The sequence below is a fragment of the Bacillus rossius genome, chromosome 1 (assembly GCF_032445375.1).
Source record: "Bacillus rossius redtenbacheri isolate Brsri chromosome 1, Brsri_v3, whole genome shotgun sequence".
NCBI classification, from domain to species: Eukaryota; Metazoa; Arthropoda; class Insecta; order Phasmatodea; family Bacillidae; genus Bacillus; species Bacillus rossius.
The window spans coordinates 351,919,615-351,932,499 of NC_086330.1; the positions used below are offsets into that span (position 1 = coordinate 351,919,615).

The 12,885-nt window shown below is 40.8% G+C and overlaps 1 protein-coding gene across 1 annotated transcript in view; it reads left to right on the plus strand.

Moving 5' to 3' along the window:
- The window catches only part of LOC134528318 (uncharacterized), a 706,112-nt gene that overhangs the window by 284,904 nt on the left and 408,323 nt on the right, over positions 1-12,885 (plus strand). The window contains exon 5 of the mRNA XM_063361847.1: positions 5,449-5,779. Coding sequence (XP_063217917.1) covers positions 5,449-5,779 — 331 coding nt within the window. The remainder of the gene's footprint in view (positions 1-5,448; positions 5,780-12,885) is intronic.

Consider the following 12,885-nt stretch of genomic DNA (forward strand, 5'->3'; position numbering starts at 1 on the left):
TGGATAGAACAAGAAGCATTTTAAGAAATCATATCGTAATTTATAATATTTTATACTATTACACATATAAATTTGTAATAATGCCACTTTTATGTAAATTTCAAATAAAAACTACCTATTGTAGACGAAATTTTCTTATAGTTTTCTTTTCTGTTCTAAAAATCCCATATATATACCTATATAATTATATATATATATATATCTTATTTTCTTGGGCCCGATAAATGCCGTATTTTTGGACAAGTCATGTCCAAAATTAAAATAAAATACGGTAATGGAAATTCTAGGTCGAGTAAGTTATGGGAAAAATCCGAACAATTGGTTCGAAATGGGGAAGATTTTTTGAAAAACAGAAAAATCGCAACAACTCCCATAATATGAATAATATCGAATCCGTTTTAACGTATGATAACTCGGATTACCTAATGCCGAAAAATGTTTTCTAAATACATTTTTGATACGACCAGCCATAACTGCATGGGTTCGAAAAAAATTTTCACCGGACAAAAAAACGTAACTGCCTTAGTAGACACATTATCAAATCTGTTTAAATTGTTTGTAATAATATCATAATTATTTTCCAAAACTTTGTCTAAAACAATGTTTGATAAGATGCTTGGTGAGAAGGATAGAAAAATAATTCAAAATTTTGTACCATGATCGCTATTAAATTCCTTCGTATTTATTTCATACATTTTAAATATTATGTTCAAGAATCGATTATAATATTTTTTGTTGACTAAGGAAGCCATGTATTTGAAATTGCTTGTAGGACAGAACCCCACTTATCTAAACACACGGCCCTGTTTCCTCTTACGACGGCAGCGCGCGCTCTTGTACTGATAAGACACATCTTTAACAGCTATTTCCACGGAAACTGTAGAAGCAATTGAGATGGCGCTGCTTTTAAAAACTAATTCAATTCATTGTGAACATTTTTCTCGCTTTCGTCCCCCATCTATCTTTAATAGAAAAAAAAAATTCCGCGGGTCAACTTTTTGATGTGTCAGTTTGTGAGAAAATGCATTTCAATATATTAAAAAAATTATTTAAGTGAAACTGTACAGTTTTTGTCTTAACATTTGTTCGGTGGCGTCCTAAGGCATTAATTTACTAATAAAAAAAATCTGAATGAAATACACATGTAGGTTTTTTTTTTTTATGTGAAACATATCGGAATACTTCAAAACAGTTCGCAGCGAATAAGTTATGTTTTTTAATTTTTTCGGACACTTAAAATATTGTTAAGTATTCAAAATAAGCATTGCCTGATGCGTATTTTGATTCTATACAATATGAAAAAAAGCTTGGTCCAAAAATTTAAAATTTAAAATTTCGTTTGATATTTGGCAACAACGCACGAAGAAACAAGGACAGTGCTAACGGCAATCGGCGTGTGTTAGAGAGAGAGAGAGAGAGAATGCGCCCATTTACTTCCATACTGCAATCTAAGAGTGGGATGCTCTATAGGCGAGGTCGCTCCCTCGTTGCTGCAGCTACCTCAGCGTCCACGTCTCAAGACACGTGGCGAATAATCAGGACGGGTTTTTCGCACTCGCTCCCGACCGTCTTCGTGATTGGCGGGACCCCGGCAGCACCCCTAGTTGAAACTCTCGAGAACAAACTTCGTACACAACCAAAAGTTCCTGGGTTTAACGTGTCTCCAACACGGAACACAGGGGTGCCCACAAGGGGGGGTAACGACGCAGACTGCGTATTAAAATTTCGGGGGGGGGGGGTTAAAAAACGAGATAAATGTATATATTATTTACATAATTATAGCTTCTAATGTGAAAATACGTTTCTGGTGCTTCGATAATTGAAAGGGATCTTGTAAATCAAATTGGCAACCCCGCACTTTCCCCAACAAAATCAGTTTGGCATCTGTCGGTTCAGGATGGAAATATTACCTGATATGACCAAAATTATTATTAGAAAATCAGTTTTAATTAATGCAAAATGTGATAAAATATAATACTAAAAAAATGTATAATATTATAAAATAATTGAGTAAATCATTGAGAAAATGACATAAAAAAATTCGGGGGGGGGGGTGAGTCATAGTGTTTGGGGGGGGGGGGGGGCACCTCTGCGGAACAGGTTTACAATATTACTGCAATGGGTACCACACTCGTTCCGTAGCGCGCAGTACCAACGCATACATAGAATCGACGTGTAATTCTTACGACGCAGCACACAACATGTCAGTCGTCGGTCACAGCCGGGGGGAAAGTTGTCATTGCGTGGAGGATAGGTACCTGTTCCGACACCCACCTTCGACTAGGCCGCGCCTCGCCGTACCACGTGCGCGCGCCTCTTCAGCCCTCTGATCACAAGCCCGCGCCTTCTCAAACTCCAACTCGAGTGCTCCCGACAGCTCCCGACAGCGTCTTGTGTGATCTTCGACTCTATCTCACCTCGGGAGCGCGGCACCTTACCACTGCGGAGCAGGGCGCTTCAGCGTCGAAGTGTGGCGCGTTCGGGCAGCATGACGTCACAGGCAGGCGGGCAGCTTCGCGGAGTGTTGGTCTCACTCGTAGGTGTCGATGTCGATGAATGCTTTCTCCCTGCTGCAGCCGAGGAGTGTGTGTGTGTTTATATTTATATATATATATATATATATAATATACAGCGGCGCAACAACTAAATTTCCAAAAAGGGGGGGGGGCAATATACCTATTTATAAAGAATCATCGATCCCCCCTATTGAAGCGGGAGGTCCGGGGGTCTTCCCCCGGGAAAATTTGTATTTCAAGGTGGAAAATGGTGCTATTTAAGCAGTTTTATTATCTAAACATTGATTACACAGCACTTTCTTTGCCCCCGTTTGCCCCCACTTCAAGGTTTCAGAGGGGGGCAAAATAACCTTGCCCCCCCCCCCTGTTGTTGCGCCCCTGTGTGTGTATATATATATATATATATATATATATATATATATATATATATACATACACACACACACACACACACATATCCCCTCCTCTTCCAATGCTTCTTAGCTTCTAGATTAATTGACTAGAGCCTCACTCGGAGCACAACACTTCCGGGCCACGTGACGATGAAATTGTCTGGCATCCTCTTCAGCGAAGCGAGTGCTAAGCTAGCGGGCTGCCTAACTCGCAGGGACGAAGCGTGCCCCGAGGCGGTGTACAACTGGTTGCGGACACGTCAGGGATTGTACACTTCCAGTATTGGAAAAACACACACGTTTCGCTAGCGGTATGTTCCGGTGTCACGGGACACTGGGCATCAGTTATCATGTGACAAGTTGTGGTTTTATTCGATAGCTAAACTCTCAGCTAAATCACAAGTACCAGTTTGTGCCTGCTATGTATTCGATTACGCCATCTATGAATTTCGCTTGTACATAGCCAATCATTGTAGCGAATACAAAGTTCAACTTGGATTGTCCGAGCAAGTAATTTGTCAATTCCATAATAAACATTTTTTTTTCGGAGAATGCGTGTTTTTTTCTTAGGAATATTCAATCTTTATATTAAACTATATTAGTGGCGCTTTCTAAATAAAATAAAATAACTTTTTTTAGGCGTAGGTACCAAAAATGGTATGACTCATGACTAATTCAGCACTTAAAATTATTTATGGAGGGAGAAATCACAAGCTTATCCTGACATGTCATGAAAAGTAAAATATTTAGACTGTTGGCAATAGTAATGTGTTTCTTTATGTGTTCTTACATTGGCTTAAATTCGAGTAGTAATGTGCATAATAAATAGTTATCTGCTTATGTTCTGGCAATTTTATGGCGTGACTTTAACTTTCAACGAAATATTTCTTTCAGCAGTCTGAGCTGAGCATTTACCCACAAGCACTCAATGATATAAGGTGCCTTCGGAAATACAAATTACAACTTCCCATTACAACTATATATATAAACGATCGTGCTGTATTATTTCCATGCGTCTTGACTGTTAATTTTGCTGACCGTTTCCATGTCAGTTATTTACAGTATGTTGTGGGTTATGAGCCCCATTTCAGAAGTTGAGTTTTTACTACGTTTTGAATGCTGTACATTTAGTTTTGTAATTCAATACATTTTTCTTTTTCTTTTTTAACTGAAGCAAGCTTATAAGGTTAATAGCTACTTCACGAGGGTAACTTTTGAACTACTTTTCAAGTAAAGACGTAAATAAATGCTTTTTTCGCAACTTTGTGTATTCCAGGTGTTGTTTCTAAACGTGTATTCCAATTTTTTGTATTCCAGGTTTTGTTCCTTCGGCACAGCCTATTTTTCTTCTGGAAATGTCTGGAAACGTCTATATACTCCAGTAACATTTTAAGAACTTAATGTACATAACAACCTTTATGTTCGCCAATATGCAAAAATATCGATTAAAAATTTTATCATATTCCATGCAGCGATAAAACTTTGAATGTTTTTAAGTTAATGCATCCAGCATTAAATTTCCAACCCTTGTTTACTCAACTCCTTTCAATTATGTTGCTCATATAAAAATCTTTTTCCGACAAAATATTTAGGTATTACTCCTACGAGTAATATAATACAATATAATATAATACGTTCAATCGGTTGTGATATTTCCCATTTTATGGGAGTTAACAGCGATTTTTCTGTTTTTAAAAAAACTTTCCTCATTTCTACCCCTTTGGTCGGATATTGCCCATTAACAAATTCGACTGAGATTTTCCGCTACTAGTTTTTATGTATGAATGTATGTATGTATGAGTGACCAAGAAATGAAAAACTATATAAAAATTGTTCGAAATTCGTATTATGGTAACGGCTAAAATAGGTAGTATTTCTTTGAAATCTACCTTAAATATATTGATATTTATTTTATTTATTCTTCATTACTTTTGCAAGAATTTTTTTTTTAAACAAATACTCTACCATTTTAGAGTTGGTCTAAGAAGATTATTACTGTGGTAGTTTCTACGTAAATACAATGTTAGTTTAGAGTGAGCTTAAAGTTATTTATCCACAGCCAAAGATCGCATTTAGACTTGATGTAATGAGACATAAAACGGTGTAATAATTCTTCCACACTACTTAATGGCCTCTGGCTTGAGGCCGCGCATGTGATAAGGTTTTTGTTAGGAGTTATTAAGTTGTTAACCTTCATTGGGGAAGCCTGCTAACAAGGCTTGACGAAACATCAGTCGTCACAGACGTGATCTAAATTCAGACGCCTTGGAAGAGTTTGTTACTTTGGCTACTGGAGCATACGGGCTAAATGATGTTCTGTGCCATAATAAAGTATTCATACGTTGCATATTCACTTATTTTCACTGTCTATATACAAATAATGTGGGACATAGATAGTGTTGGGGGATATCGAGGCTAGGTTCATTAAGGGAAGACTATGTCAGCATGACTCGTGGGGCAGTTTTTCCTCGAGCTTGATTTGTTGGCGGGGGGAGAGGGCCGCGTAGCTAACGGCGCTTGTGTGCTCTTCCCGCCTCCAGCCGGCCGCCGCCCGCCACGCCCCCGAGCCGCCGCTCAAGTCGTACACGCCGCTGGGCGCGCTGTCCAGCATGCAGCCGCCCGGCTCCGGCGGGCCGCCTCCGCCCCCGCCGCCGCCCCCGCCGCCGCCGCACCTCCACCACCACCATCACCACCACCACCACGCGCACCCGCCGCCGCCGCCGCCCCCGCTCGGCCAGGCGCCTCACCCGCCGCCGCTGTCGCCTCTGGGCCGCCGCCACGGGTGCGCCAGCGCCTTCTCGGCGCCGCCCCCGCCGCCGCCCAGCTACGGCCCGCCGCCGCCGAGGGAGCACGACGCCGCCTACATGCACGGTGAGTCGCCCGCCCCCGGCAGTCCAGAGGGAAGGTTCCATCAAGCCAGGAAATGTGAGGAGACGTCATGCTCTGACGTTGTTGAAGCCACTTTCTAACTCACCATCGCCGTACGGAAACAACCGAAACATTGCGGAAAAATCGATTTATCACGCCCCTGATAATTAATAACTCTCTAACCCGGAGGTAAATAATACCGTGACAAAAAAAATTGTTATTCTTACTCTGGAGCAAGTTTTTGAGTCTCTTCGTCCGAACGAAACTGGACATTTCCCTAGACATGTATTTTTTCGCGAAAAAGATTTCGAAACTTTAAAACACTGTGGCGTCGTCTGTGTTTCGTGATTGGTTGAGTTTCTTTCAGGTAAATGTATACTGTTGGTACACGAATCGCAAGCCTTTCAGTGCGGAGGCAAACGCGTCCTGAATGGCCTGGTCAAATAGGGCAATGGCTGTAGACAGGCAAAATTCGCGGATTCGTTTCGCGATAGGCTAAAATTCAAGACCATATACATTTATGCTGCTTTTGCTATTGCCTCGCTGTTCATCTGGACGAATCTGGACCAATGAGAAATCCTTAACTAAAGAAGTATCGATTCACAGGTAAACCAGTTAAGACGACTCACAAGTCAGCAGCTAATGTACCGGCTGAGTATAAATAGGATTGTGTAGCATATCATGAAGGTCATCCTAACCATGAATTTTTCCAGTCCCTAGCAATGGCTAATCTTGGGGATGGTCACCAATTACAAGGCAGAAATTGCTGGACCGGCCACATACCTTGTTGCAGCCTAATGAGCGTTAAGGTTTGTTCTCGAAAAATACACGACTCTAGGCATGCTTATTTGTGTTATTTACAGTAATTGAAATTTGTGCTCTATATCGCTATAAAGAGCGAAAAGTGTACATCGTGGACATAGTGCCAACTCTTTTTTATAATAAATGGAACATGCACTGTAATTTTATTTTGCAATTTGTTAAGAAATATTAATTTAAAATTACAGATATTTGTAAATTTGTGCGCGTTTTTGACCATTTTTACCCTTTTTGAACAACAACGGAATATGGACACAGGATTACTCATCAACCATCGGCATGTTGTTAAAAGCTTTTCGAAAACAGACCCCACTCGGATATCGTTGAGAAGTTTTCAAATCGCGTGGTTTTCCCTGAAGCTATGCACACCGTGTGTGTGCCCGGGTAGACGGAATCTAGTTGAAACTAGGCGCAGCAACGTTAGAACATGCATGTGAAACAGGTTGCACACAAGGCAACCATATCACTTTGTTCTCCGCTCCCCCCTTCTACAATTAACTGCCATTGTAACAGGACGTGGCTGAATTTTTGAATCAACGAATCAATTATGCAAGTGTGTTGGAGCCTATTATATTAATTTCATTAATTTAAAAATTATAAAATTTATTATAATTGACTTAAAATTGCTTTAAAAGTGTAGGAATTTTTGTTTTTGTTTTGAGTAGCCTACATACATACATTTCGCGTAGAAGTATCGTAATATTAACGTATTTATATTTATTTATTGTTAAGGGGAATGGTTAGGAACCGAAATACGCCACACTGTTTTCATTAGTTTTCATGCCATAACAATTGTTATGGTTTATTATTGACAGTTTGGCCTCGCTAAGATGGAGATCACACATTTGTGTTTCAATAATAAAAGCCACCGACTATACTGAGGAAACTTATTTGTCGCAGCAAGTAAGGGGTCGTCCATTAATCACGTGATGTTTTTTTAGCAAATTTTTACACGCCCTCCCCCCTAGTGATTTGTGGTGAGGTTTTAGACTTACCCCCCCCCCCCCCCCCCATAAATCATGTGTATTTTTTTGGTACAAAATATTTTTAAAAATTTCAGAATATTATCTTTAAATATAGGTATAATCTAATTTAATTCTGGAAAATTAAGCACAGCATGTATATTCGGCGCCAAAATCACAGTCTTACTGGCGACTGGCAAGCCGAGCCGGGTGGTTCATGGTGCGGCGGGCGGGGATATTGTTGCCTGGCTACGGCGAGTCAAGGTCACGCGTCGCTTTTCGGTTTAGTAGAAATTGGGCGAAAAAATAAATACACGTGATATCTCTCTACACCCCTCCTCCCCCCTTGTGATATTTCGTGATTTTTCCCGAACCCCCCCCCCCCCCCCCCCCCTTTTCGAGCCTCACGTGATTAATGGACGATCCCTAACTAATAGCTTCAAGCATTCCACTAAATTATATACTTTTCTTAAAGTTTATAAATTAAACGATATAAAAATGTATGGTCTAAAATGTGTTGAAATCAAGATGGCGATGTTCGGTTAGCGTGATCGTCACGTGACTGGACGAGACACTACGCGGAAGAATATACAGCAGCCAAAAACATGTCTTATGTATGTTATAAATACGTAAGTAGATATATTTCATGTATGGAAAAAATTTAATAGTTTGTTTTCCAACGAGATTTATGGTATGCCGTCGTGACACACACTCCCCTCCCTCCCCCACCCCAAAACAAGTGATGTATTTCGTTGATTCTTAAATGTCGCGTTTATTCACTGTTAAAAATTTCTGTGACTTTGTGGTTTTTTTTTTAAATGAAGATTTGGCCTCAGATAATTTAAGAGTTATTTCAAATGACTGAATCTTCGTAGAAACTACGTCGTATTTTAACACACGAGTGGTTTATTTCATTCTTAACAAATGCAAAACACACGTGTGTACAAAACGAGCGTTATTACTGTAGACTTTCACAGTTTTTTAATGTTTTGTTAATGTACTCAGAATATTTTTTTCCCATGTTCATAGTAAGTGCACTCAGTTTCCGTAAATTTACGAAGATAGCCATGAAACTTACGATCCCTGGATAATTTGTGACCAACGATCTTCGTAAATTTAAGGAGACAATTTTAAACAGTGTTTTTGATACACGCTGATTGCGAATTTTTTTTTCTTTCGATTGCAGGGCATTGTCCGACTCGCCTCTGCGACGTTGGGCCGGCCGGCGTAGTTGTAAATTTGTTTTTTACTTTTTTTGCGATGTCCGAGCGATGCGTAAACTCAGATTTGGTAGGCGGGTTACGGGACGGTGGGAATATAATTTCTCGGCTGAAATGTTTGCCGTCGAAGGCTCGGGGAGCAGTATTTTTTTTTCTTTCCGCAGTCCGGTTCGCCGGCGGTAATGGAGCGGTTAACGCATTGGTCGTGCCTGATCGATTGGACAGCTTTTTTTTTTGTAACGCGATAAAGCAGTGATTACCTTTTCTTCTCTCACTTTCTCACTCCGACCTGCATTATCCTCTATTTCTCTCTCTATCTCTATCTCTATCTCCCCTTCCCTCCCTCTCCTCCCAGACGCGCATGCATGGTCACAGACTGATGATGGATGTGGACGGATTCTTTGTCTTCGACGCCCGGCGCCATCATTGGCTTACGATTTTCCAGCAGAACTGTCAAAATACGATATACGCAGCGAGCAGTGCGTTCGTTTGCAAATATGGCACTCGGATAGGTGCGCGCTTTTAGACGCAGTGCATAATTTACATTTGATTTCACTATTGAAGACATAACAAACACTCAGTGCACTGAAAATATGGACCTTTTAAGTGAATGATATGAAGGGGCCGTGTATTTTTCGCCAAGAGATTTCGAGACTAGCCGTGTGTCAAAATTGAAAAAAAAAAAAAAAAAAAACGTAGCATTGTCTGTGTGTTGTGATCGGTAAGCGAATAACAGCAATTTTGTGGGAAAGTGAACACGTTCTGAATGCCAAATAAGGCAATGGCTTCTCTTGAAGACGGCCGCCAGTTACAAAAATAACCCTGAAAAATATTTGCCCCCAGTGAAATTAGATGTAGGTATATAACCTCAACAATGTGCCAGCTAGCGTCCGCGACAACAATACTTTTTTTATATATAATTCATTTTCAAACGGTTCTATCGGCAGATAAGATGTTCCATGTTGAGGGCCGCAGCTTGAGCGCACGTTCTACCCAATCTTTGTTCTATGGAACAGCGCCCAAGTGCCGCCGCTGGCGGTGAGGGGAGAAAATAAAAACCAGACGCGCGCGCCTGTTATTTATCGGCGGTTCGGCGGCGAACTATCGGCGCCGGCGATCTCGGTAGTCGCGGCAAGTTGACCGTGGAGAAGAAGGATGCGCGCGGCGGGCCCTTGGAGGCTCCTGGAAGGATCCGGGCCTTCCGCTGAAATTACTCCTGCACGATCGACGGCAGGGGCGCCCGTGATGAATCCTTCGGCGAGTGCGAGCCCCCACGCCAACTGTTCGAGTGTCCAGCTGTTTGCGCATCCAACTGTTTATATGTCCAGATGTTTTGTAACCCCCTCTTTTGCCTGGCCGGGCCAGTAAACACTAATAGGGACTAAACAGAAGGCTGGATTACAACAATAAAACCCAGGCTGATGGTATTAGTTTATAATATTCAGTTAAACAAGAAAAATATAAACAGTAAATATTACACATCAGAAAAAGGCATTAATTCATTTACAGACTCCAACAGTCTTAAGATAATATAATGACACATAATAAAATAGTTAGAATAATCAATGGGGGTCAAGGTCTCAAGCAAAGAGGGCATACAGGCCGTTCCCCTCCAATACAAAACCTCCTGCCTCACAAATTCTGGAACCACCTGCCCCCGTCCAATGCACCGGTTACACCACACCACTTAACCCCATTAAAAAATCTCATAAAAATAATATATAAATTACAAAATAGAACGTGTAAACAATCTAATAAAAATATTTAAATTACTCTATTCAGGTACTATTAAACACATTAATATCATACACATTAGGCCACTGGCATATTCACATTAATCAATATATTTTTAGCACCAAAAGATAGAGAAGAATGTACCTGCACTTGTTCTAAAGAAAATTATAATAAAACACCAATTTAAATAAATTCCTTCAAGCTGGACTGGCAATATAGTCTATACCTACTATGTTCTTTGTAATTAAAATATAATGCCACAGAACATTTATAAAATTAATAATCACCTAACAAGTATTATAGTTATACCTAACCAAGAACAAAAGTTTCTTCAGTTCACTATTTCCGTTACGAATTTACTTTATGAAGATAAACCAGGTGAGCACCAATAAATATAATAAATATAATTTAAATTCCAACGGAATAAAATCAACTTTACTTTAGCAGGAAAGGAAGAATTTTTTTTTTTACAAACTACTCATCCTATTTGTGTGGCAAACCTGACTAAGCCTCAGCATTTCCTAGTCGCCGGATTTTACAGCCGAATAGTTAGTCGGCACCAAAAAGGCACAACGAAAGAAAAGCGACACAACATAGCGATCAATCAGAGCATAACTCCACGAGACAAAAAAAATATTAAATCTGAGGAAAACCTACACATGCCTAGACTCCTAATTAAGAGAGAAATAAATATTTGATAGATCCACAAAAAAAATAAAAATGTCAACACTTACAGTTTGAAGGAAAACTGATCTATGAAGAAAAATCAAATTGCCCCTAGCAATTTACAGAAGTGTCGGAGGAGCGGCCCCATTTTCTCCAGCCGCTGACGTGCCTTGAAGTCGCCGCGCTGACATCACTGCTGCACTGATTTCACAAAACTTCTATTCGTAGACTCCAGCTTCTACTTCAATATCCAAGCAGGTAGAACACGGCATCCTCGTAGCAGCACTCTTCATATCTTCATTCCCCATGAATAACTCTCTCTGCAGTAGACTTCGCTCTTGTCCTCGGCAAATAATATTATTACAACTTCTCGTACCCAGACGTGTAGATTTATAGGAGCAAAACGTTTTATTCTCGTGATCAGTCCAATACTCCGACGCAGTTCGGCTTCATATTTTTCTCCACTTGCTTACTCATAATCACAACCCCTCATGAAACTAATGCTGATTGAATTTAATAACTCTCGTTCGCTAATCGATGAAAGGTGAACCTCTCTTGCGTTGTACCGTTGTCTCGGGCGCGCAGCTGGATTTTCATTTTAAAAACGGCCAGTCATTTGTTGCGTAGGCGTTTTACAGTTAACCATTTTTTACCCCTGCTCCAACTCTTCTCTCCAGTAGGTACGACATTACTCCCCGAGGCGACTCACATCAACTCCCTCGACCAGCTGTCTCATACCAACAGCCTAACGCACAGCCACTACTACCAATTCCTTCTCCCCAGCGCTAAATTACCTCGCGTGCCAACTGCACAAATACTAGCGCTCGCGTGTCAAACACACACCAGATCGTAGCGCCGCACGACAAAACCAGCAACTAACCAGACCGCCGCGCGCGCTTGCACATAGATAGCGTGCACGACTGCGCCCGCGCCTCGATCACACATAAACCCTAAGCAAACAAATCGTGGCACTCAAAAGAGTGTCACAGTTTGACCATCCAGCTGTTCGAGTGACCAATTTCTCTTAGTGTCCAACTGTTCTAGTAACGAACTATTATATAGTGCCCAGTTTGAGCATCCATTTGTTCGAGTGTCCAACTGTTATAGTGTCCAGCTGTTTGACCATCCAGCTGTTCGAGTGACCAGTTTGTCCTAGTTTTCAACTGTTCTAGTAACGAACTGTTATATAATGTCCAGTTGTTTGATCATCCAACTGTTTGACCACTCAACTGTTCGAGTGTCCAATTGTCCTAGTATCTAACTGTTCGAAAACCAACTGAGTAGTTATATAATAGGGCATCCGGGGACTGGCTTCTAGCTGTGGATTGAAGATTGTCGGTCAGCCATATTGGATTGTGACGTCACGGCGGCCATCTTGGATGAGTGAAACGGGACACATCGTAACGGGACAAGTAGTACATTGACCTTTGACCCTCAAAATTCGCCAAAATTGGGCAAAAATTGCCCAAAATTCCTCAAAAATCGCCAAAATTTACATTTTTGTGGAAAAAAATTCCGCCAAAAAATCTCAAAAATTGTGATAAATTAAAAATTTCTCTTTTCGAGGGAAAAATTCCCGTTTCGAGGGAAAATTTCCCGTTTTTAGTCCTTAAAATTCCCAGCAGCTAGAAATGTCCATATAGAGGCTTAAGCATCCATGTCTACAGCCTCTGATAAGCCTCTGACGTCACCATGGAATATGACATTT